This window comes from Eleutherodactylus coqui, chromosome 1 (assembly GCF_035609145.1).
Source record: "Eleutherodactylus coqui strain aEleCoq1 chromosome 1, aEleCoq1.hap1, whole genome shotgun sequence".
In the NCBI taxonomy this organism is placed as follows: Eukaryota; Metazoa; Chordata; class Amphibia; order Anura; family Eleutherodactylidae; genus Eleutherodactylus; species Eleutherodactylus coqui.
Window position 1 is genome coordinate 507,386,188 of NC_089837.1, and position 26,574 is coordinate 507,412,761.

Consider the following 26,574-nt stretch of genomic DNA (forward strand, 5'->3'; position numbering starts at 1 on the left):
TAACACTGGCAAGGGCTGGAAGGAAAACACACACTTTTAAATGCTGTCAGAGCTCCCGCCCCAGCAGCTGATTGGGGCGGGGAGCCTGACAGCAGCAGGGCCCATCAAGGAGGTGCTGGGGACACGCCCCCAGCCTTGCAGAACAGACTGTTACCAGGGAAGCCAGCTAGGTAGTCAAGTAACTTAGAGAAGCACCTGCTGCCTCCCTAGCAACCCGGCGGTGACCAGTTTTACAGCGGCCCGGGGAGATTACTAGAACCGGGGCTCCCCTGCGCCGCACTCCTGTAAGCTGGGTGGCATGACTGGTGGTGCGGGCACGGCGGCCGCTAGCATTGCTGGCTCTGACAGTACCCCCCCTTCTACGGGGGGACACCGGACCCCCATGGCCAGGAGCGGGCTTGAGCGGGAAAGCCCTATGGAATGATCAGACTAGGCGTGGCACATGAACATCCCTGGCAGGGACCCACGTCCTATCCTCAGGGCCAAATCCTCTCCAGTGGACCAGGTACTGCAGCACACCTCTAACCCGTCGGGCGTCAACAAGCCTTTCTACTTCATACTCCAGTTCCCCCTGTACCAAAGAAGGAGGGGGCGGGTTCTGGGTGGGTAGAACTGGAGTCACGTACTTTTTAAGCAAGCTTTTATGAAAAACCTTGTGGACCTTCCAAGAGTCAGGAAGTGACAGCTTATATGACACCGGGTTGATAACCTGCGAAACAGTAAATGGGCCAATGAACCGAGGAGCAAGTTTCATGGAGGGAACCTTAAGTCTTAGATTCTTGGATGACAATAAAACTTGCTCCCGACCACAAACGTTGCTGAGATAGTACATCTTTTCTTAGAGTATTTACGCAGTTTCTCTTGGGAACCCTGAAGGTTCTTACGAACCTGGGCCCGAACTGTGCACAGTTCCTCAGAGGATATGTCAGCGGCCGGATTGTTCGAGACAAAAGGAGTAGACAGCGAGAAATGGGGAGGGAACCCATAGTTACAGAAAAATGGTGACAGTAGGGAAGACGAGTTAACATGGTTGTTAATAGCAAATTCGGCGAGAGGTAAGTAGTTGGCCCACTGAAACTGGTTATCAGAGACAAAAAGTCGCAGGTACTGGATAAGTTCTTGATTCATCCGTTCCATTTGTCCGTTACTCTCGGGATGGAAGGCGGAGGAAAAAGACAAATTAACATTTAGATTTTTACAGAAAACTCGCCAGAAGCGAGCGACGAACTGTACCCCTCTATCTGACACAATATCCTCAGGGATCCCATGTAGCCGAACAATCTCCTTTATGAACATTTCAGACAGAAGTTTGGCGTTAGGCAACTTACAAAGCGGAACGAAATGTGACATTTTAGAGAAACGGTCAACTATGACCCAAATGACCGTATTCCCCAGCGAGGATGGCAGATCAGTAATAAAATCCATTGACAAATGGGACCATGGCCTGGACGGAATGGGCAAGGGAAGAAGAGGACCCTCAGGACGTCTCCTGAGATTCTTCCCCCTTGCGCAAACCGGGCACGCGGACACAAATAACCGTACATCCCTGGCCATATGCGGCCACCAATAGAGTCTGGATACTAACTCTAGAGTACCCCTGATACCAGGGTGTCCTGCTAGGACTGAAGCATGTGTCTCCTCTAACACTTTCAGTCTCAGTGACAACGGAACAAAAAGTTTGCCTTCCGGAAGGGCTTCAGGGGCGGATTGTTGAGCGGCGTGTATGAGAAGTGAAAGGTTGGAGGAGACAGCAGCGAGGACCACCCCAGGGGAGAGAATGCTCTCAGGCTCAGACTCGGAAGGTTCCGGAGAACCAAAACTCCTAGACAGGGGGTCAGCCTTGACATTTTTAGAACTGGGTCTATAGGTAACAACAAAAAATTGAACCGAGAGAAAAACAAGGCCCAGCGGGCTTGCCGAGCATTTAACCTTTTAGCAGAATCTAAATAGGTGAGGTTTTTATGGTCTGTGAGTACCGTGATCTGGTGACGAGCTCCTTCCAAAAAATGCCTCCACTCCTCGAAAGCCCACTTAATAGCCAGCAATTCCCGGTTGCCTATATCGTAGTTCCGTTCAGTGGAAGAGAACTTTCTAGAAAAATAGGCACACGGTCTAAGGTTAGTGAGTGTGGAGGGACCTTGGGACAGTACCGCTCCCACACCAAACTCTGAGGCATCTACCTCCACCACAAATGGGCAGGACAGATCCGGTTATACTAGGACGGGCGCTGCAGAGAACGCCGCCTTTAGGTTATCGAAGGCCCCAAGAGCATCAGAAGACCAGGTATTCACATCTGCTCCCTTTCTGGTGAGGTCCATTAGAGGTTTAGCCACCACGGAGAAGTCTTTAATGAACTTGCGATAGTAATTGGCGAAGCCGAGGAAGCGTTGAAGAGCTTTCAAGGTACCTGGCCGGGCCCACTCCGTGATGGCTTTCACCTTCCCAGGATCCATCTGGAAGTCGCATGGCGTGATGATATACCCCAAGAATGATATCTTTTGTACCCCGAAAACACATTTCTCGAGCTTAGCAAATAGCTTGTTACGTCGAGCTAGCACGGTCTGAACATGAATACGGTGACTCGGCAAGTCGGAGGAAAAAATCAGAATGTCGATCAGATATACAACGACAAACACCCCCATGATATCCTGAAACACAGAATTCATGTACCCCTGAAAAATGGCAGGGGCGTTACACAATCCAAAAGGCATTACTAGGTATTCAAAATGACCGAGAGGCGTATTGAAGGCAGTTTTCCACTCATCCCCCTCCCGAATGCGAATGAGGTTGTATGCCCCCCTGAGATCAAGTTTAGAAAACCATTGGGCACCAGCGACCTGGTTGAGGAGGTCAGGAATGAGCGGAAGGGCATACTGATTTCTGACTGTGATCTTATTTAGCTCTCTGTAGTCAATACAGGGCCGGAGACCCCCATCCTTTTTCTCAACAAAGAAAAACCCGGCACCCACCGGGGATTCTGAGGCCCGGATGTGCCCCTTGGCCAAGCTGTCCTGGATATAGTCCCTCATGGATTCTCTCTCTGGAACCGTAACATTATAAATGCGGCCCTTAGGAAGTTTGGCCCCAGGAATCAAATCGATTTTACAGTCCCATTCCCTATGAGGGGGCAGGGCTTTAGATAATTGCTTGGAGAAAACGTCCGAGAACTCGGAAAGGTAATCTGGTAGGGGAATTCCCTCGCAGGTGGAAATCCCCACCTCCACCGGACATAGGTGGTTAGCACAGCGGGGACCCCACTCTACCAGTTCCAACGTGTCCCAATTTACTACCGGATTGTGCTCCCGGAGCCAGGGGAGACCTAGGACGACGTCCACAGACAAATCTCTCATCACCAGAAATGTGCAGGTTTCAACGTGTAGGGCTCCTATAGTAAACCTTACCTCAGGGGTAACCAGATTAACTACCCCTGCTTGCAGTGGAGTGGAGTCCACTCCTGAAACAAAAATCGGAGTCTCTAAACGTAACAAAACCCCGGACAGTTGAACAACGAAATTAAAGTTCACGAAATTAGCAGCAGCCCCAGAATCAACGAAGGCTTGCCCAGTACGGTGGAAAGAATGGAATTCTAGGGTGCAGGGCGATAACATTTTGGACAACACAGGGAGTACCTTGGCTCCTAGACAGTCCTCCCGACAACTGCCTAGGAGCGGGAGTTTTTCTGCCGTGGCTTCTCCCCACAGTAGAAGCAGAGGTTCTTCTTCAGGCGATATTCCCGTCGTTGCTTGGGGTTCATGGCTCCCAGCTCCATGGCCTCGGTGGTGGGAGGTGAAAAAGTTGGGTCAGTAGAAGAAGTGGGCGTGGGGAGTGGAGTGGTCCGAGCGGCATGTCTGGCCCTCAAACGTCGGTTGGCCCGAATAGCCAGCGACATGCTTTGTTCCAGGGTTCTTGGCTCCGGGTGGGCCACGAGTAGGTCCTTAAGACCCTCAGACAGACCACTCAAAAATAGGTCTTTTAGGGCGGCATCATTCCACCCGGATTCCGTACAATATTGGCGGAATTGGGAACAGTAGTCCTCCGCCATCTTGCAACCCTGGCGCGGGGCCAGAAGCTTGGAGACTTCGTAGCCGGCCCGGTCGGGTTCGTCATAAATTTGACCCAAGGCGAAAAAAAGGCGTCAAGGGATAGTCGGGCGGGAGAGCCAGCTGGTAACGAGAAAGCCCAATTTTGGGGCTCTCCCCTCAGGCGGGTAATTACAATTCCCACTTTCTGGTATTCAGTACCAGAGGAGTGGGGGCGGAGATCAAAGTAGAGCTTGCAGCTCTCTCTAAATGCAAAAAACTGACCTCTCTCTCCGGAGAAGCAATCCGGAAGCGTGTCTCGAGGTTCTGACATTGTTCCTGGAGCGGAAGGGGGCTGCATGGGACCTGCAGCCGCCACTTGTTCCTGTAACTGCATGCGGGCGGTCATGTCCTGGACAAAGTTCGTAAGGACCTGGACCTGGTTCGCTAAAGCCGCCACGGCCTCCATCGAGGGGTTCAAAGTTGCCGGGCGGATGCAAGGGTCTGACCTTCGTTCGGCCAGTGTTACTGTCAGGACAGTGTCCGGGATATGGTGGTCCCTGAGATATCCTGCAACCCCTGTCCCTGCCTACTTGCCCCCCTGGGCTAACCCCCAGGGCAACAACTGGGCGGCGGTCCCTACCCTCACTAGAGAAGCGGGACACGGGATGACAAACAGACACTGAAGACAAACAAACGGTAGAATGGTCAGACAATCCGGGTTGGCAACAGGTAGCTGGAGAACCAAACTAACACTGGCAAGGGCTGGAAGGAAAACACACACTTTTAAATGCTGTCGGAGCTCCCGCCCTAGCAGCTGATTGGGGCGGGGAGCCTGACAGCAGCAGGGCCCATCAAGGAGGTGCTGGGGACACGCCCCCAGCCTTGCAGAGCAGACCGTTACCAGGGAAGCCAGCTAGGTAGTCAAGTAACTTAGAGAAGCACCTGCTGCCTCCCTAGCAACCCGGCGGTGACCAGTTTTACAGCGGCCCGGGGAGATTACTAGAACCGGGGCTCCCCTGCACCGCACTCCTGTAACCCGGGTGGCATGACTGGTGGTGCGGGCACGGCGGCCGCTAGCATTGCTGGCTCTGACAGCAATGAGAGGAGGTGGGACAGGGGCGGGGCTAAGTTCCAGGAATTAGCTCCACCCCAATCCTGTCTCCCCTTATTGCAAATAACACAGAGGGGCGGAGAGGGGGCGGGAGCTCAGTGCACTGCTCCTGGCTCTTCCAGCCTCCTCACCCTGCAGATAGGGATGCCGTACATCGGCCGGCGTGAATACGCGGCTGATATACGGTTGTCTGAATAAGCCCTCAAACAGACAGAAGGCCCTCCGGCCGCGTTCACATGGTAAGATATAGTTGCACAATTGGTCACAGATTCCGCACCCAAATCTGCGGCTTAATCAGCATTACTTTGAATTTGTATTGAATGCTCTGCCGATCCGAGCTGCAGGTCATCCAGTGGGAATTCTCACTCATGCAGTTTCACATTTGAAGGATGACACAGATCTGTCAGTTTAAAGCCTGTCTGAACAAGAAATTAGGGCTCATTCACACGACCGTATTTGAATAGCGTATTACGCGGTGCATCGTAGCAATTCAAATACGTTGATTTTCGCATGTCCCACTCACATGGGTGTTATTCATGGTGCATAAAACACATGTAAAAAATATGCAGCATGGTTTATTTTAGAGCGGATTCAGATGATCGTGTTTTTTTCCGCTTTTACTGCCGTGATAATCACAGCCATATAACGGGACAAAACAAAACCACGGATCTCTATGGGATTTCAGTGGTTTCATTTTCATCACCTCTTTTCCCGGCCGTAATTTGTACTTCCGGGAAAAGATAGACCAGCCCTATCTTACCCGCATGTAGTGAATACCATATACACAGCGATACCCCGACTCACACATTTTATGCATACGTCCGTGGAAATGAGCCCTTATACTGAGTGCATGGGAGGGAAACCAGTACAACAGCGGCTTACAGGTACTCACCGGGCCGTAGCATCTCACACCTGACGAGGATTTTCGGACACATTTTCCAGAGCCCCTAGGGGAATCCCTGTGACAACACCGGCTTTTACATTTAGCACTATATATACACGGATCTCCATCATTCTAAATGTAAAACACAGGGAATAAATGTTTAGTGAATTTGTTTATAAAGTTTCATTTATGTCACAGCAAGAAGTAAAGACGATTCATATTGGTCACCCAGAATGTCCTTAAGACTCCCAGAAAAGGGAGCGACCTCCTGGATTCCATGAAGAATCTACTGCATGTCATTAAAGTCTCATTGAAGGGAGCCTTTTATAAAAGATTTCCCTGGATGTATGCAGAACCCTGGACTTACTGCTGATCATGCTGCCACATGCCTGCCCTCCCTAGGAGATCAGCAGTGCCCCTGATTGGGAATATATGCCTGGCATATTTACAGCCATGATTTTACCTATTCAGCGATACCAAAGTGACAAGTTAATTATAACCAGGTACGCAGCTATGCCATTTGGGGTGTTCTGGGCCCTGCACTCCAATGAGTTTTGATGTGTTTTGAGCTGGCCCACCCGATTCTGAAAATCTACTTCATGTTGACTTGGGTCTTCATTAGAGATGAGCGAGCACCAAAATGCTCGGGTGCTCGTTACTCGGGACAAATTTTTCGCGATGCTCGAGGGTTCGTTTCGAGTAACGAACCCCATTGAAGTCAATGGGCGACACGAGCATTTTTGTATATCGCCGATGCTCGCTAAGGTTTTCATTTGTGAAAATCGGGGCAATTCAAGAAAGTGATGGGAATGACACACAAACGGATAGGGCAGGCGAGGGGCTACATGTTTGCTGCATCTCAAGTTCCCAGGTCCCACTATTAAGCCACAATAGCAGCAAGAGTGCCCCCCCCAACAACTTTAACATCTGAAAAGCCCTCATTAGCAATGCATACCTTAGCTAAGCACCACACTACCTCCAACAAAGCACAATCACTGCCTGCATGACACTCCGCTGCCACTTCTCCTGGGTTACATGATGCCAAATCCCCCCCCCCCCACGACCCAGTGTCCACAGCGCACACCAAACTGTCCCTGCCCAGCCTTCAGCTGCCCTCATGCCACGCCACCCTCATGTCTATTTATAAGTGCGTCTGCCACAGGAAAAGCAGGCACACACTGCAGAGGGTTGGCACGGCTAGGCAGCGACCCTCTTTAAAAGGGGCGGGGCGATAGCCCACAATGCTGTACAGAAGCAATGAGAAATCCAATCCTGTGCCACCTCCATCTGGAGCTGCACATGTGGGCATAGCAATGGGGAACCTATGTGCCACACACTATTCATTCTGTCAAGGTGTCTGCATGCCCCAGTCAGACCGCGGTTTTTTATATATATAGTCACAGGCAGGTACAACTCCGCAATGGGAATTCCATGTGCACCCACAGCATGGGTGGCTCCCTGGAACCCACCGGCGGTACATAAAAAATATCCCATTGCATTGCCCATCACAGCTGAGGTAGTAATGTCATGTTTAATGCAGGTGGGCTTCGGCCCACACTGCATGCCCCAGTCAGACTGGGGTTCTTTAGAAGTGGAAACAGATGCATTTACAACTCCCTGTGGACCCACAGCATGGGTGGCTCCCTGGAACCCACCGGCTGTACATAAATATATCCCATTGCATTGCCCAACACAGCTGAGGTAGTAATGTCATGTTTAATGCAGGTGGGCTTCGGCCCACACTGCATGCCCCAGTCAGACTGGGGTTCTTTAAAAGTGGAAACAGATGCATTTACAACTCCTTTTGGACCCACAGCATGGGTGGGTGCCAGGAAGCCACCGGCGGTACATAACAATATCCCATTGCATTGCCCAACACAGCTGAGGTAGTAATGTCATGTTTAATGCAGGTGGGCTTCGGCCCACACTGCATGCCCCAGTCAGACTGGGGTTCTTTAGAAGTGGACACATGCAGTTACAACTCCCTGTGGACCCACAGCATGGGTGGCTCCCTGGAACCCACCGGCGGTACATAAAAATATCCCATTGCATTGCCCAACACAGCGGATGTAACGTCAGCTGTAATGCAGGTGGGCTAAAAATTCATTTGATTACACTGTAGGCGAGGGCCCCCAAAAATTGCTGTATCAACAGTACTAATGTACATCAGAAAAATTGGCTATGGCCAACCAAGAGGGCAGGTGAAACCCATTAATCGCTTTGGTTAATGTGGCTTAATTGGTAACTAGGCCAGGAGGCAGCCCAGTTAAAATAAAAATTGGTGGAGGTGAAAGTTTCAACGCTTTAATGAGCATTGAAACGTATAAAAATTGTTTTGAAAAATTATATGACTGAGCCTTGTGGGCCTAAGAAAAATTGCCCGTTTGGCGTGATTATGTGAGGTTTCAGGAGGAGGAGCAGGAGGAGGAGGAGGAATATTATACACAGATTGATGAAGCGAAAAGGTCCCCGTTTTTGATGGGGATACAGAACGATGCTTCCATCCGCGGGTGCAGCCTACCTATTGCTTAGGTATCGCTGCTGTCCGCTGGTGGAGAAGAGAAGTCTGGGGAAATCCAGGCTTTGTTCATCTTGATGAGTGTTAGCCTGTCGGCACTGTCGGTTGACAGGCGGGTACGCTTATCTGTGATGATTCCCCCAGCCACACTAAACACCCTCTCTGACAATACGCTAGCCGCAGGACAAGCAAGCACCTCCAGGGCATACAGCGCGAGTTCAGGCCACGTGTCCAGCTTCGACACCCAGTAGTTGTAGGGGGCAGAGGTGTCACGGAGGACGGTCGTGCGATCGGCTACGTACTCCCTCACCATCCTTTTACAGTGCTCCCGCCAACTCAGCCGTGACTGGGGAGCGGTGACACAGTCTTGCTGGGGAGCCATAAAGCTGTCAAGGGCCTTAAAGAGTGTTGGCCTGCCTGTGCTGTACATGCTGCCTGATCTCCGCGCCTCCCCTGCTACCTGGCCCTCGGAACTGCGCCTTCGGCCACTAGCGCTGTCGTATGGGAATTTTACCATCAGTTTGTCCGCCAGGGTTCTGTGGTATAGCAACACTCTCGAACCCCTTTCCTCTTCGGGTATGAGAGTGGAAAGGTTCTCCTTATACCGTGGGTCGAGCAGTGTGTACACCCAGTAATCCGTAGTGGCCAGAATGCGTGTAACGCGAGGGTCATGAGAAAGGCATCCTAACATGAAGTCAGCCATGTGTGCCAGGGTACCTGTACGCAACACATGGCTGTCCGCACTAGGAAGATCACTTTCAGGATCCTCCTCCTCCTCAGGCCATACACGCTGAAAGGATGACAGGCCAGCAGCATGTGTACCCTCAGCAGTGGGCCAAGCTGTGTCTTCCCCCTCCTCCTCATCTTCCTCCTCCTTCTCCTCATCGCGCTGAGATATAGACAGGAGGGTGCTCTGACTATCCAGCGACGTACTGTCTTCCCCCGGCTCTGTTTCCGAGCGCAAAGTGTCGGCCTTTATGCTTTGCAGGGAACTTCTCAACAGGCATAGCAGAGGAATGGTGACGCTAATGATTGCAGCATCGCCGCTCACCACCTGGGTAGACTCCTCAAAGTTTCGAAGGACCTGGCAGATGTCTGCCAACCAGGCCCACTCTTCTGAAAATAATTGAGGAGGCTGACTCCCACTGCGCCGCCCATGTTGGAGTTGGTATTCCACTATAGCTCTACGCTGCTCATAGAGCCTGGCCAACATGTGGAGCGTAGCGTTCCACCGTGTGGGCACGTCGCACAGCAGTCGGTGCACTGGCAGATTAAACCGATGTTGCAGGGTGCGCAGGGTGGCAGCGTCCGTGTGGGACTTGCGGAAATGTGCGCAGAGCCGATGCACCTTTCCGAGCAGGTCTGACAAGCGTGAGTAGCTTTTCAGAAAGCATGAACCACCAAATTAAAGACGTGGGCCAGGCATGGCACGTGCGTGAGGCTGCCGAGCTGCAGAGCCGCTACCAGGTTACGGCCATTGTCACACACGACCATGCCCGGTTGGAGGCTCAGCGGCGCAAGCCAGCGGTCGGTCTGCTCTGTCAGACCCTGCAGCAGTTCGTGGGCCGTGTGCCTCCTATCTCCTAAGCTGAGTAGTTTCAGCACGGCCTGCTGACGCTTGCCCACCGCTGTGCTGCCACGACGCGCGACAACGACTGCTGCCGACGTGCTGCTGCTGCTGACACATCTTGATTGCGAGACACAGGTTGCGTTGGAGGAGGAGGAGGAGGAGGGTGGTTATTGGAGGAAGCATACACCGCCGCAGATACCAGCACCGAGCTGTGGCCCGCAATTCTGGGGGTGGGTAGGACGTGAGCGGTCCCAGGCTCTGACTCTGTCCCAGCCTCCACTAAATTCACCCAATGTGCCGTCAGGGAGATACAGTGGCTTTGCCCGCCTGTGCTTGTCCACGTGTCCGTTGTTAAGTGGACCTTGGTAGTAACCGCGTTGGTGAAGGCGCGTACAATGTTGCGGGAGACGTGGTCGTGCAGGGCTGGGACGGCACATCGGGAAAAGTAGTGGCGACTGGGAACTGAGTAGCGCGGGGCCGCCGCCGCCATCATACTTTTGAAGGACTCCGTTTCCACAACCCTATATGGCAGCATCTCCAGGCTGATAAATTTGGCTACGTGCATGTTTAACGCTTGAGCGTGCGGGAGCGTGGCGGCGTACTTGCGCTTGCGCTCAAACACTTGCGCTAGCGACGGCTGGGCGCTGCGCTGACAGACATTGGTGGATGGGGCCGAGGACAGCGGAGGTGAGGGTGTGGGTGCAGGCCAGGAGACGGTAGTGCCTGTGTCCTCAGAGCGGGGTTGGATCTCAGTGGCAGGTTGGGGCACAGGGGGAGAGGCAGCGGTGCAAACCGGAGGCGGTGAACGGCCTTCGTCCCACCTTGTGGGGTGCTTGGCCATCATATGTCTGCGCATGCTGGTGGTGGTGAGGCTGGTGGTGGTGGCTCCCCGGCTGATCTTGGCGCCACAAAGTTTGCTCACCACTGTTCGTCGGTCGTCTGCTCTCTCAGTGAAAAACTGCCAGACCTTTGAGCACCTCGGCCTCTGCAGGGTGGCATGGCGCGAGGGGGCGCTTTGGGAAACAGTTGGTGGATTATTTGGTCTGGCCCTGCCTCTACCCGTGGCCACCGCACTGCCTCTTGCAACCTGCCCTGCTGCTGCCCTTGCCTCCCCCTCTGAAGACCTGTCCTCAGTAGGCGTAGCAAACCAGGTGGGGTCAGTCACCTCATTGTCCTGCTGCTCTTCCTCAGAATACTCGGTGCACTCCTCCCTCGGACTTAATGCCCTTACTACTACCTCACTGATAGACAACTGTGTCTCATCGTCATCGGCCTCCTCACCCACTGAAAGGTCTTGAGACAGTTACCGGAAGTCCCCAGCCTCATCCCCCAGACCCCGGGAACTTTGCAATGGTTGGGCATCAGTCACGATAAACTCCTCTGGTGGGAGAGGAACCACTGCTGCCCAATCTGAGCAGGGGCCCGAGAACAGTTCCTGGGAGTCTGACCGCTCCTTGGAATGTCTCATTTTCATGGAGTGAGGAGGCTGGGAGGAAGGAGGAGCAGCAGCCAGAGGATTCTGAGTTGCAGCAGTGGACGGCGCAGAACTCTGGGTGGACGATAGGTTGCTGGAAGCACTTTCTGCCATCCACGACAGGACCTGCTCACACTGCTCATTTTCTAATAAAGGTCTACCGCGTGGACCCATTAATTGTGCGATGAATGTGGGGACGCCAGAAACGTGCCTCTCTCCTAATCCCGCAGCAGTCGGCTGCGATACACCTGGATCAGGAGCTCGGCCTGTGCCCACACCCGGACTAGGGCCTCCGCGTCCTCAGCCGCGCCCACGTCCTCTAGGCCTACCCCTACCCCTCAGCATGCTGTATTACCTGGAATGCAGAAACACAACACTGTAATTAAATGTGCCGCTTATTGGCCTGTGGTTGGAGGCTGAGTTCGCTTACGGAACGCCAGGAAATAAGTTGGTGCAAGCCTGCTGTAACACTTAGCTGGCTGCGTATTTATTTGGAGAAATACTACCCCCAGCAGACACGGACCCAGAACACTGAGCACAGTGACAGGCAGGCCAAATAGATTTTTTTCAAATATTTTTTTCAAAAGGACCACTGCGTATATTCAATCTATAATATGTCTTCTGGCCCTGCCTACACAATTCTGTCCCTGCAGTGTGTCACGGAACTGCAGGGTTGCACTGTTATTAACTGCAACAGACCGGTGATTTCAGAGCCATGAAATAATTTGGCGCAAGCCTGCTGTAACACTTAGCTGGCTGCGTATTTATTTGGAGAAATACTACCCCCAGCAGACACAGACCCAGAACACTGAGCAGAGTGACAGGCAGGCCAAATAGATTTTTTCCAAATATTTTTTTCAAAAGGACCACTGCGTATATTCAATCTATAATATATGTCTTCTGGCCCTGCCTACACAATTCTATCCCTGGAGTATTACTGCAGGGCGCAATGCTCTGCACGGCCGATATACTAAAAAAAAAATGTGCAACACTGCTAAAAGCAGCCTCCACAGTACTGCACACGGTTGGATGTGGCCCTAAGAAGGACCGTTGGGGTTCTTGAAGCCTACAATAACTCCTAACGCTCTCCCTGCCTAACCACCACTTCTGTCCCTGGACTATTACTGCAGGGCGCAATGCTCTGCACGGCCGATATACCAAAAAAAAAAAAATGTGCAACACTGCTAAAAGCAGCCTCCACCGTACTGCACACGGTTAGATGTGGCCCTAAGAAGGACCGTTGGGGTTCTTGAAGCCTACACTAACTCCTAACACTCTCCCTACAGCAGCTCTAACACGATACCACTGTCCCTCAGCTATCTCACAACGCATCTGAGGCGAGCCGCGGGAGGGGCCGATTTTTATACTCGGGTGACACCTGATCTCGCCAGCCACTCACTGCAGGGGGGTGGTATAGGGCTTGAACGTCACAGGGGGAAGTTGTAATGCCTTCCCTGTCTTTCAATTGGCCAGAAAAGCGCGCTAACGTCTCAGAGAGGAAAGTGAAAGTAACCCGAACATCGCGTGGTGCTCGTTACGAGTAACGAGCATCTCGAACACGCTAATACTCTAATGAGTATCAAGCTCGGACTAGTACGTTCGCTCATCTCTAGTCTTCATACGACTAATAATCCTCATTAAAAAATGTTCCTCTGATTTGAATGTTGGAGCCAGAATATCTGTAAGAACCAATCTCTTAGGTGAATGATTTTCCTTAGACTTTATTAACAAGTAAATGGTCACACAATTTGGTATCCTCCTGCTAATTCTAAACCAAACAGACAGGTGGAGCCAGGAGAACGGAAGGGCTTATTCCCTATTACCTAGGGAAATGTTGGAGAATTGCCTTTCTAAATGTGAATATTCAAAAGGCCACAGGCCCACATGGGATTATAGAGAGCTGAGATAGGTCTAAGGTCTGACACACACAACAATATGGCTGGCAGCCTGCCAGTTTCTATATCACAACCGTCATCTTGTGACAATGGATTGAAGTGTTCAGTGTGCATTTTGTTATATGGGGTGCGTTTATTGTCGCGGTCCAAAAGGTTTCCAGGTGGCCAGTCTGAGCCTTTGCTGGGGACATTTGCTATGAGGGAATTCTTTGAAGTCAGTTTTGCTGGAAGCAACATTGTCATTATATGAGACAGATTTGATCAAAATACGATATAATGTAGATACACTTGATGATTTCTTAAATGCCTAGAGATGTTTATCTGGTTTTTAGACCATCTGTCTATTGGACTGAGATTTGCTACTTAAAAAAACAAAAAAAAAATTCAGAGTCATAAATAGCCAAGCAGCAAGCCACACCCACTCTATAGTCCAGTTTTCAAAATGTTGAAAAAAGGCACAAATGGCTCTTATTTGTGGTTAACAAATGTGCCCCACAGATTATTAGACAATATTTTGGAGTAATATGCCATATACGTAAGGCGCAAATACAGAGAAAAATGTAGCCTCCGTATTTACACACTGTGGGGCAGAACGATTGATGCTGGGACACATTTATTACTGGCCATGCACCAAAATTCTACATGAGTATCACTTTTTGGTGCAACTTATTTTAAACAAATTTACTATTGATTTGTGTTATAAAGAACAGAAGTTACACCTCTCACGCCACTTCTCAAAAATATCTGGAAAAGTAGGCCAGGTTTGAGTGAAATAAAGTTTTTAAACAGATTTAAGAATTGCAATTTTTTTTAAAAAGGTGGAAATTTGGAGCAATCTCACTCCAGTACTTCCTTGTCAGGGGGGCAAAATCTGAGCCTCCGAAGCTTAGCCAATCAGAGCCAGTGCTCAATAAACTAATTACAGCATTGAATGGCTGTGATTGGTTCTTGAATGTCGTGGTTCAGCCAATCAGAGCCACAGCTCAAAGAACCAACCAGAGCTAGCGCTTCCTGGTGGTGGGGATTTTGAACTCCTGACCAGGAAGCGTGGGAGAACACTATAAGCAAGTCAGCTGGATCTTCAGAGGAGAAGAGTGGCAATGCCGGACAGGACAGCGCCTCTTAGGTGATATAGCGTGGGTTTTTTTTACTGCAGCTAGGGCTTATGTTAGAGGACATAGTAGGATTTCCTGCTTTAAAAGTTGCATCGCACTGCATGACGCAACACATGGGAAGGCTCCATAGGGAAACATGGGCTAAAAAACATCGCAAATCACGGCAATATTCAGCAACCCAATTTTTTTTCCCACAATGCAGCAGCCTACAAAATATCGCTATTGTGAAGGATTCCATAGGAAAGCATGGGCTTCACATACATCGCATCGCATACTGTCACATCGTAAGAAAATTGCCCGATTGTGTCGCCCATGTGAAACTGCCCTTATAGCCATTTAATCAATTAATACCAAAAATTTTTGTACACACTTTTCAAAACTATTTTGTGAGGTGTAAAAAGTTTCTAGCTGTCATAATAAATGTGGCGCATGACAGACACATCCATTGGCGGCACTTTGCAATGTGTGCATCTAGTTTTTTTTCCCATAATTGTCCCATTGTCTCCAGTAGTTCCTGACGGACATCTGTCCCTCACCTTCAGGACCGCTGCTGCGCTTACACTCCCCTCATTGTGCCTTTTGCCTCTACAGTAAGGGCTTTTACCCACTAGTGTTTTTTTAACGCTGCAATTTCGCAGCATTTTTTTCAATGGGATTTTCTAATGTTAAAATTGCATCGCACAAAAATCGTGTTGCACAAATTTGTGATTTTTGTGTGATGCGATTTTAACATTAGAAAGTCTCATTGGGGGGAAAAATAAAAATAATTGCTGCGAAATTGCAGCATTAAAAAAATGCTAGTGGGTAAAAGCCCAAAGGCTATATCTACATGGGGTGTATTGGCTGGGGAATATCTGCAGCGGACATTCCACAGCAGAAAATCCATACCAAAAACTGCACCATTAAGAAATTTGATGCAGATTTTAATGCAGATTTTGGTGGAATTCATTATTAGAGGTGGATTCTGCAGCCTATCCAGTGCTTTAATTGTCATTCCGTGGATTTAAATTCTGCACTGCATGGCAATCTCCGCACGGGTTTTGATACCTCCAGCATTATAAGCTACATGGACAAGGAGTCCAAGACATTCTACAAAGATATATAAATGCAATATACTGAGCCTCCAGGATTATTTGCCCTCTGTGCTTCCATCTACTACTTCTCCATCAAAACAAATTCCTAGTGGATTTGTGCATTGCAATCTTGCATAAATATGAAACCCATTCTTTTGAATGTGTTTATTAACGTCTGTAATGTTTACCTGCATTACGGTGCTATGCAGAAAACAAATTGCAGCATTCACTTTCTCTTAGCAATATCGCCCATTGTTTTCAATGGGGCCGGCGGCAGCAGCACCAGCCCCATTGAAATCAATGGGAGAAAATCGCAAAACAGCCATGCATTCCTGCGGGGCTGAATGAATCCTCCATAGAGAGGAGAAGGAGGGGGTGGAGCTACAGGGGATCTCCTAGAGATCTCCTTATATTTGGAGAGATAGGGAGCTGGGCTAGATGGGGTTTTTATAGTGATTCCTCTCTAGTCAAGAGAGGGGCAGGGCCAAAGGGATGTAGCCCTACCCTGCTATCCAGCGAGCCCTCTAGCCCTGCCCCCTATATCTCCAAATATAAGGAGATTTTTAGGAGATCCCCTGTAGCTCCACCTCCTTTTCTCTCCTTGCTATGGGGGATTTCTTCAGGCCCACAGGGATGCAAGGCTGTTTTCATGTGAAAATCCCTTGCATTCAGGAGTTTTGGAAGGTTTGTGAGAGCAATATTGTGCCATGCATTACTCACGCCAGTGTGCAGGAGCCCTTAGAAATGCTTCTCCAGCCTCTGTCAGGGTGTATATATAATATTTTTTCCTCAGCTTTTTGTAATAAATGTTCCCTATTGTTAACACAGAGAGAATCTAAATATAAAAGCCTGAACTATCTATATAACTGCAAATATACAATGTGTAAAATACAAAATCTGATATAAAGAGTTTACTTTACCTTCAATTTAGACTGTGCGACCTCAAAGCAGAGAGATAGGCACACAAACAGCAGGATGGTCATAATCCGATGTTGTGCCATATCTGCAGTGATGAAAGCTATGGACACGACTCAAACGTTTACAGCAAGCCTGCGTGGAGACAGGGAGACTGAAGAATGCTGTGTATATATGGGATGTATATAGTTCCCTAAGTGACACGTCAGAAAGACTTATGATCAGGAAGAATGTAAACCGCCCGGAGCTTACTGTCACACGCTGCATCCAACCTGCTCTTCCAGTTAGTAAAGTTTAAATATTCTTGGCTATCTCTATGATGGGAAAACAAATATTTGATGCTTCATGACCACCTGAACTCATATCACATGTAATGACAGTATACCAGAAATGTATTTCTATTAAAAGTTACGTGCGCAGCTGATTTCAAGTCAAAATCCTCATTGAAGCCGATTTTGACTGTTTTGGATGCAGAAATGCTGCAGAATTTGTTGCCAATATTCAGCAGCATTTTGCGCCCCATGTAAAGACAGACGGGCAAAATGTTGCTTTTGATGCCCATTTCAAGGTAGGTCTGTATATGTGAATGTAGCCTAACAATAGTGTCCCTGGCCTGATCTCCTCTCCAAAAAATAATGCCCCCTGGCTTATTTTTAATGTTTTTTGACAAATACACCAGCGGAGTGGAGGGAAGGGGGGCACGACTGCACTGACAGCACACAATCCCATACTTTAAAATTGTAAATGCAGCTTCGAGGAGCAGGCCATCAGCCTAGGAGACGGCGTGGTAGAGTTTGGGCCTTGTCACGGGGCTCAACTGTCTCCCACCCTGAGGGTAGCAAGGGGACCCGACCAAGGAACCGAGGGCAGGCTATTAAATGGGTGGTACCCCCACTGAGGCTTACCTTAAAGGAGATGTCTCGAGGCAGGAGTGGATTTTTTTTTTTTGCCCAGTCCCCCTTATTAAGCATACATTACTAAGCCCCCCTGTAAATGACTTTTCTAGCTGCTTTGTACTTACCGTTCCAGCGTTTCAGCAACTTATAAAAATTTTCCCAAGATGGCCGCCAGCTCTTTTCCCGTCGCTTGCTGTAGCCCGACGTGCGCGCTCCCGAGACGCTACCACCTGTGTCTCCCTGACAACCAGCCGCCCCGCAGCCGCCGACCGGACCCCTGGAGTGAACACGGCCGACCAGTCACCCACCGCCAGGCAGCAGGTAACCGGCGCAGCCCCCCTCCGCCCCGCACAGCGGCAGCCCCCCCATCACAGCGGCAGCCCCCCCCCCCCGGCGGCAGCCCCCCCGGCCCATCACTTACCAGGACGGCGGGACAGCTGGATGGCGGGACAGCTGGGCGGCTTCTCGGGACAGCTGGGCGGCTTCTCGGGACAGCTGGGCGGCTCTGCACCTTCCTCTAACAGAGGATGGTACAGAATGGCCGCTCCAGCGCGCTCCCAAGCAGTGACAGCTCATCTGCGCATGCGCAGAAGAGCTGTAGCGGGGAGCACACTGAAGCGGCTCGTGCTGAAAGGAGAAGAACGGACTGCGCAAGCGCGTCTAAAAAAGCAAGCTGCCAGCGAATTTAGACGGAACCATGGAGACGAGGACGCTAGCAACTGAGCAGGTAAGTGAATAACTTCTGTATGGCTCATATTTAATGCACGATGTATATTACAAAGTGCATTAATATGGCCATACAGAAGTGTATAACCCCACTTGATTTCGTGAGACAACCCCTTTAAGTCCAATGTCATATGTGATGCCACCGTTCCATCTACTGTGGTGAATCCAGACGATGTTGTAAATAAAACATCTCCACAATGCAGCAGCACAGATTAACACCAAAGATTGGTTTCAAGCTGGAGTTTCGCAAAAGTAGCCACCACAGATATACAGTGACCCTGTGAACGTCTCATTCAATGAGTTACGCTTATTGTGAACGCTCCAATCTAGTATTGTGGATAACTGTGGTAACACGAGAAATAATACATGGCGACCAGCGCTGTTTCCCAGACCCCAAGAAGGAAGAGGAGGTGGCATAATAAGCCCGAGAAACCGTGACCAAAGTAGGACCCGCAATACTCTGTGTGGGAAGCACGTGAGCGGGCCCAGGGTCTGGCTCAGTCCCAGCCTCCACCTTGTGTGACCCAAGGTGCCGTGAGTTACATAGCTATGGGAAACCCATGTGTACCCACACAATTGTGTATGTGTCAGATAGCTGAACATCACAATGGGAAAGCCGTCTGCACCCTACCCAAGTCATTCAGTGTATTTGTGCCAGATACCTGAACACCGTGACGGGAAACCTTTGTGCACCTACAGCATAGACAAGACTATGAAAGCCAAAGACAGTATTACACATGAAGAAATGAGAATGCCCAAACATGGCAGCCTTTCACCTCGCCCAGGACCTCGGCCTCGGCTCATGCTTCTGCCCAAGTCATTCAGTGTACTTGTGACAGACAGCTGAAAACCGCTATAGAAAACCTTTGTGCACCCACAGTATAGGCAAACCCCTGAAACATTTCTGTAGCAAGTGTATAGGCGGACCCCTGAAACATTTCTGTAGCAAGAGTATAGGTGAACCCCTGAATCATTACTATAGCAAGAGTATAGGTGTACCTCTCAAACCTTTCAGTAGCAAGTGTATAGGCAGACCCCTGAAACATTTCTGTAGCAAGAGTATAGGCAGACCCCTGAAACATTTTTGTAGCAAGACTATAGGTGAACCCCTTAAACATTGGTGTACCAAGAGTATAGGCGAACACCTGAAAAAATTTGTTTACCAAGAGTATAGGTGAAGGCAGGAAAATTAGTTTGCTAACAGTATAGGCGAGGGCCTGAAAAATTGGTGTACCCCTGAAAAATTGGTTAACCCTGAGGGCAGGTGAAACCCATAAATATTTTTTTAAAGATACAGCTCGTTATTGCTTAATTTGTAACAGAGCCTGGAGGCAGCCCTGTGAAAAAAATTGGTTTTAACAGAGCCTTTTGGCCCGCAGAAAAATTGGCAGTTCAGCGTAAGGACATGCTGTTTGAGGAGGAGGAGGAGGAGTAATATCCGAGAAAGAAGGATAGACCAAGCTACTTCTCCCCTTTTTTTGGGGTGATAGAGGATGTATTTTTCTCCTGTTGCAGTGAAAAGAATCTTTATGATCCACTGCCTTCTATCGGTGGAGAAGAGAAGTCTGTGAAAATCCAGCATTTGTTCATCCTAATGAGTGTAAGCATGTCGGCGCTGTCAGTTGATGGGCGGGTACGCCTGAAAAGGATTTGAGCAGCATCAAATGGTGTAAAATTTACTGCATCAATTAAGATGCTCCTTTATTGAGCCAACATGGTGGACGAGCCACGTATCGACCCTGTCACAGGGTCTTTATCAAGCTGGTATGCTTGTCCGTGATGATCCTCCCAGCGGCACTAATCACCCTCTCTGACAAGACGCTAGCAGCAGGGCAGGCCTGCACCTCCAGGGCATACAGCGCAGGTTCACACCACATGTCCAGTAGAGATGAGCGAGCTTACTCGTCCGAGCTTGATGCTCGTTCAAGTATTAGGGTACTCGAGATGCTCGTTACTCGTGGCGAACACCACGCGGTGTTCGAGTCAATTCCATTTCCTTTCCTGAAAGATTTGCGCCATTTTCTGGCCAATAGACATGCAGGGAAGGCATTACAACTTCCTCCTGTGACGTTCCAGCCCTATCCCACCCTCCTGCAGTGAGTGGCTGGCGAGATCAAGTGACCGCCGAGTATATAAAGTGGGCCCGCCCGTGGCTTGCCTCAGACACATGCTGGCAGAGATTAGGGAGAGTGCTGCTATAGGGAGAGTGTTAGCATCTACAAGAACCCAAACGGTCCTTCTTAGGGCCACAGCTCATCTAGTGCATTAGTGTTGTGGCTTGTGGGAGCAGTTTTGCACATCTTTTTTTTTGTATATTGGGCATGCAGCCCCATTACAGCTATAGCGTTCTCAGGCTGCAGTCTGTACTACGTACAGAGAGGAAGTATTGGTGAGGCAGGGACAGTGGTAGTGTGGAATCCTGTCTACAACAACCCCAACGGTCCTTCTTAGGGCTACCTGTGACCGTGTGCATTTAACTCCGTGGTTGCTGGGAGTTGTAGTACCTCAGTATTGCACAGCAGGGCCTGCGTGCAGCCTTCAGTTAAATTTTTTTCTGGGTGCAGTTAGCATAACGTAAGCGCTGTCTGCCTCCAAGTGCATGCCAAGAAACCACAAATTTTTTACACCGCTCTGTGTTATCCGTCAGCTGCCTGCACAGTGTATGGTGACAGACACCCATTGAGGGAAAGTCCAATACACGCTGTATAGCCTGCATTGCATTGAAAAAATCAGATATTAAAAAAGAAAGCCTTTTTACGGCTGCCTGTCACCCAGTGCATATTACTGCGTGGCCTGTGGGACTTGAGGTGCATCAAAACTGCATAGTGCACAGCAAGGCCTGCGTGCAGCCTTCCGTTAAATTTTTTTCTGGGTGCAGTTTGCGTAACATAAGCGCTGTCTGCCTCCAAGTGCACGCCAAGAAACCACAAATTTTTTACACCGCTCTGTGTTACCCGTCAGCTGCCTGCACAGTCTATGGTGACAGACACCCATAGAGGGAAAGTCCAATACAAGCTCCATAGCCTACATTGCATTGAAAAAAACATATTTTAAAAAAGAAATCCTTTTTACGGCTACCTGTTACCCAGTGCATTTGACTGCGTGGCCTGTGGGACTTCAGGTGCATCACAATTACATATTGCACAGCTAGTCCTGCTTGCATCCTTCCTTATAATTTATCTCTGGCTTCATTTTGCGTTATATAACCACTGGCAGCAGCCAACTGTGTTGCAATAATTCACAAACATTTTTACACCGCTCAGTGTCTGCTCGATTCTTAATCCACCATGCTGAGGGGTAGGGGTATGGGTAGAGGACGTGGACTCGGTCGAGGACGCAGAGTTCAACGTGAGGGTGTGGGCATAGGCCCAGTTCCTTGTCCAGGTGAATAGCAGCCGGCTGCTGCGGGATTAGGAGAGAGGAAAGTTTCTGGGGTCCACAGCTTCATATCACAATTTTTGGGTCCACGTCATAGAGCTTTATTAAAAAACGAGCAGGTTGAGCAGGTCCTGTCGTGGATGGCAGAAAGTGCATCCAGCAATCTATCGACCACCCAGTCTTCTACGCCGTCCACTACTGCAACTCTGAATCCTCTGGCTGCTGCTCCTCCTTCCTCCCAGCCTCCTCACTCCATGAAAATGACACATTCTGAGGAGCAGGCAGACTTCCAGGAACTGTTCTCGGGCCCCTGCCCAGATTGGCCAACAATGGTTCCTCTCCCACCTGAGGAGTTTGTTGTGACCGATGCCCAACCTGTAACGGCACTCTGCCCCCCCGAGCGCCAGGTGGGGTGCCCTGATCTTCCCGCACCCCACTGTCCCTGCCTACTTGCCTCGGTCCTGGCTAACCCCAGGCGGACAACTGGGCGGCGGTCCCTGCACTGGCTAGGGACCTGGTGACTGACAAGATGTGACTAACTGATGGGGGAAACAGAGTGCCAACAGAGAAGGCAGATAGAAATGACCAACAGAACATACAGAGAAAGCTAAGCTGGAAATGGAAGCTGACAGGCAAACTAGAGGCTGAACTGAGACTTAGCTGCAGACAGGACCGACTAGATGCTAGCAGAACCAATAACTGGCAGTGAGCTCAGGTCACTGCTAGCCTTATAGCTGCAAGCCTCTGTCCAGGGGCAGAGAGTGGGAGAAACTGACTCTCCCACCGCTGCATAAGAAAGGTGGATGAGTGCGGGCGCCACCCTACGGGCGGACACGCCCACGCCGCCGCACACTGGCTGCCCCACTCTGCCGGGAGAGCCCCGACTCCAGAGCTCCAGGACGCCGAAGCCGACACCGGAGCAGCGCGCGCCGACCGCGGGACCCTGCGCCGCCCTGCATGGTAACACAACCTTTGGAAAGTTCCCGGGGTCCGGGTGATGAGGCTGGGCACTTCCGGCAACTGTCTCAAGAGCTTTCAGTGGGTGAGGAGGACGATGACGATGAGACACAGTTGTCTATCAGTGAGGCAGTATTAAGGGCATTAAGTCCGAGGAAGGAGCGCACAGAGGATTCGGAGGAAGAGCCGCTGGACGATGAGGTGACTGACCCCACCTGGTGTGATAAGCCAACTGAGGAACGGTCTTCAGAGGGGGAGGCAATTTCAGCTGCAGGACAGGTTGGAAGAGACAGTGGGGTGGCCAGGGGTAGAGGTAGGGCCAGAGCGAATAATCCACCAGCTGTTTCCCAAAGCACCCCCTTGCGCCAAGCCACCGTGCAGAGGCCAAGGTGCTCAAAGGTGTGGCAGTTTTTCACTGAGACCGCAGACGATCGACGAACAGTGGTGTGCAACCTTTGTCGCGCCAAGATCAGCCGAGGAGCCACCACCACCAGCATGCGCAGGCATATGATGGCCAAGCACCCCACAAGGTGGGACGAAGGCCGTTTACCGCCTCCGGGTTGCACCACTGCCTCTCCCCCTGGGCCCCAACCTGCCACTGAGATCCAACCCACCTCTCACGACACAGGCACGAGCGTCTCCTGACCTGGACCCACACCCTCACCTCCGCTGTCCTCGGCCCCATCCAGCAATGTCTCTCAGCACAGCGTCCAGCTGTCGCTAAGAGAATCGTTGGAGCGAAAGCGCAAATACGCGGCCATGCACCTGCACGCTCAAGCATTAAATGTCCACATAGCCAAATTGATCAGCCTTGAGATGCTCCCGTACAGGCTGGTGGAAACGGAGGGCATCAAAAACATGATGGCGGCAGCCCCACGCTATTCTGTCTCCAGTCTCCACTATCTTTCACGGGGTGCCGTCCCAGCCCTGCACGACCACGTCTCCCGCAACATTGTACGCGCCCTCACCAACGCGGTTACTGGCAAGGTCCACTTAACAACTGACACGTTGACAAGCACAGGCGGGCAGGGCCCATATATCTCCCTGACGGCACATTGGGTGAATTTAGTGGAGGCTGGGACCGAGTCAGAGCCTGGGACCACTCACGTCCTACACAAACCCAGAATTGCGGGCCCCAGATCGGTGCTGGTATCTGCGGCGGTGTATGCCACCTCCACTAAACCTTCCTCCTCGCAATCCAGATGTGTCAGCTGCAGCACGTCGCCAGCAGTCGGTGTCGCGCAGCGTGGCAGCACAGCGGTGGGCAAGCGTCAGCAGGCCGTGCTGAAACTGCTCAGCTTAGGAGAGAAGAGGCACAGGGCCCACGAACTGTTGCATGGTCTGACAGAGCAGACCGACCTCTGGCTTTCGCCGCTGAGCCTCCAATCAGGCATGGTCGTGTGTTACAATGGCCGTAACCTGGTGGCGGCTCTGCAGCTCGGCAGCCTTACGCTCGTGCCATGCCTGGCCCACATCTTTAATTTGGTGGTTCAGCGGTTTCTGAAAGTCTACCCACACTTATCAGACCTCCTCGGCAAGTTCAGGAGCACATTTCCGCAAGTCCAAGACGGACGCTGCCACCCTGAAACATCGGTTTATTCTGCCAGTGCACCGACTGCTTTGCGAAGTGCCCACACGGTGGAACTCTACGCTCCACATGTTGGCCAGGCTGTATGAGCAGCGTAGAGCTATAGTGGAATACCAACTCCAACATGGGTGGTGTAGTGGGAGTCAGCCTCCTCAATTCTTTACAGAGGAGTGGGCCTGGAGGGCAGATATCTGCCAGGTCCTTGGAAACTTTGAGGAGTCTACCCAGATGGTGAGCGGCGATTCTGCAATCATTAGCATCACCATTCCTCTGCTATGCCTGTTGCACACAGACTTACCATCGTGGAGTTCGTCCTATCTGTGACAAATCTTAATTATCCAGACTGACTGGGGCATGCAGTGTTGGCTGAAGCCAACCTGTATTTCATCTCACGCAACCACAGCTATGAGGGGCACTGCAATGGGATTTATTTATGTACCGTCGGTGGCATCCTGGGACCCACCCATGCTGTGGGTGCTCACAGACTTACCATAGGGGAGTTCTACATACCTGTGACTATGAAAATAACCCAGCCTGACTAGGGCTTGCAGTGTGGGCCGCAGCCAACCTGCATTTCTTCTCACGTTACCTCATCTTTACGGAAGGCATTGCAATGGGATATTTTTACGGACCGTCGGTGGCTTCCTGGGACCCACCCCTGCTGTGGGTGAACACAGACTTTCCATAGCGGAGTTGTACCGACCTGTGACAATGTAAATTACCCAGACTGACTGGAGCATGCAGTGTGGGCCAAGCCCACCAGTATTTTATCTGACGTTAGCTCTGCTGTCCGGAGCACTGCAATGGGATTTATTTATGTACCGCCGGTGGGTTCCTGGGACCCACCCATGCTGTGGGTGCACACAGAATTAACATAGGGGAGTTGTACCTGCCTGTGACTATTTATAAAAAAACGCAGTCTGACTAGGACATGCATTGTGGGCCAAAGCCCACCTGTATTTTATCTGACGTTAGCTCTGCTGTCCTGGGCACTGTAATGGGATTTATTTATGTACCGCCGGTGGCTTCCTGGGACCCACCCATGCTGTGGGTCACACGCAATTCACATAGGGGAGTTGTACCTGCCTGTGTCTATTTATAAAAAAAACCCAGTCTGACTAGGGCATGCAGTGTGGGCCGAAGCCCACCTGTATTTTATCTGACGTTAGCTCTGCTGTCCGGGTCACTGCAAAGGGATTTATTTATGTTCCGCCGGTGGCTTCCTGGGACCCACCCATGCTGTGGGTGCACACGGAATTCCCATTGCGGAGTTGTACCTGCCTGTGACTATTTATAAAAAACACCAGTCTGACTGGGGCATGCAGTGTCGGCCAAAGGCCACCTGTATTTAATCTGACGTTAGTTCAGCTGTGCAGGGCACTGCAATAGAATTTATTTATGTACCGCCGGTGGGTTCCAGGGAGCCACCCATGCTGTGGGTGCACACGGAATTCCCATTGCGGACTTGTTCCTGCCTGTGACTATAAAAAAAACAGTCTGACTTGGGCATGCAGTGTGGGCCGAAGCCCACCTGTATTTAGCCTAACGTTAGCTCAGCTGTGCAGGGCACTGCAATGGGATTTATTTATGTACTGCCGGTGGGTTCCAAGGAGCCACCCATGCTGTGGGTGCACACGGAATTCCCATAGGGGAGTTGTACCTGCCTGTGACTATTTATAAAAAAAAAACCAGTCTGAGTGGGACATGCAGTGTGGGCCAAAGCCCACCTGTATTTAATGTGATGTTAGCTCAGCTGTGCAGGGCACTGCAATGGGATTTATTTATGTACCGCCAATGAGTTCCAGGGAGCCACTCATGCTGTGGGTGTACACAGAATTCCCATTGCGGAGTTGTACCTGTCTGTGACAATTTATAAAAAAAACCCAGTCTGACTGGGGCATGCAGTGTGGGCCGAAGACCACCTGTATTTTATCTGACGCTAGCTCTGCTGTCCGGGAGACTGCAAAGGGATTTATTTATGTTCCGCCGGTGGCTTCCTGGGACCCACCCATGCTGGGGGTGCACACGGAATTCCCATTGCGCAGTTGTACCTGCCTGTGACTATAAAAAAACCCAGTCTGACTGGGGCATGCAGTGTGGGCCAAGCCCACCAGTATTTTATCTGACGTTAGCTCTGCTGTCCGGAGCACTGCAATGGGATTTATTTATGTACCGCCGGTGGGTTCCTGGGACCCACCCATGCTGTGGGTGCACACAGAATTAACATAGGGGAGTTGTACCTGCCTGTGACTATTTATAAAAAAACGCAGTCTGACTAGGACATGCATTGTGGGCCAAAGCCCACCTGTATTTTATCTCACGTTAGCTCAGCTATCCGGGGCACTGCAAAGGGATTTCTTAATGTACCGTCGGTGGCATCCTGGGACCCACCCATGCTGTGGGTCCAAACAGACTTCCCAGAGCGGAGTTGTACCTGCCTGTGACTATGAAAA

At 50.7% G+C, this 26,574-nt stretch overlaps 1 protein-coding gene across 1 annotated transcript in view; it reads right to left on the minus strand.

The window, feature by feature from the left end:
* The window catches only part of LOC136588366 (uncharacterized), a 53,922-nt gene extending 37,185 nt beyond the window's left edge, over window positions 1–16,737 (minus strand). Inside the window, exons 1-2 of the mRNA XM_066587522.1 lie at window positions 16,582–16,737; window positions 6,026–6,148 (exon numbers count right to left, since the gene is read on the minus strand). Coding sequence (XP_066443619.1) covers window positions 6,026–6,148; window positions 16,582–16,662 — 204 coding nt within the window. The 5' untranslated portion in view covers window positions 16,663–16,737. The remainder of the gene's footprint in view (window positions 1–6,025; window positions 6,149–16,581) is intronic.
* Window positions 16,738–26,574: the final 9,837 nt, after the last annotated feature.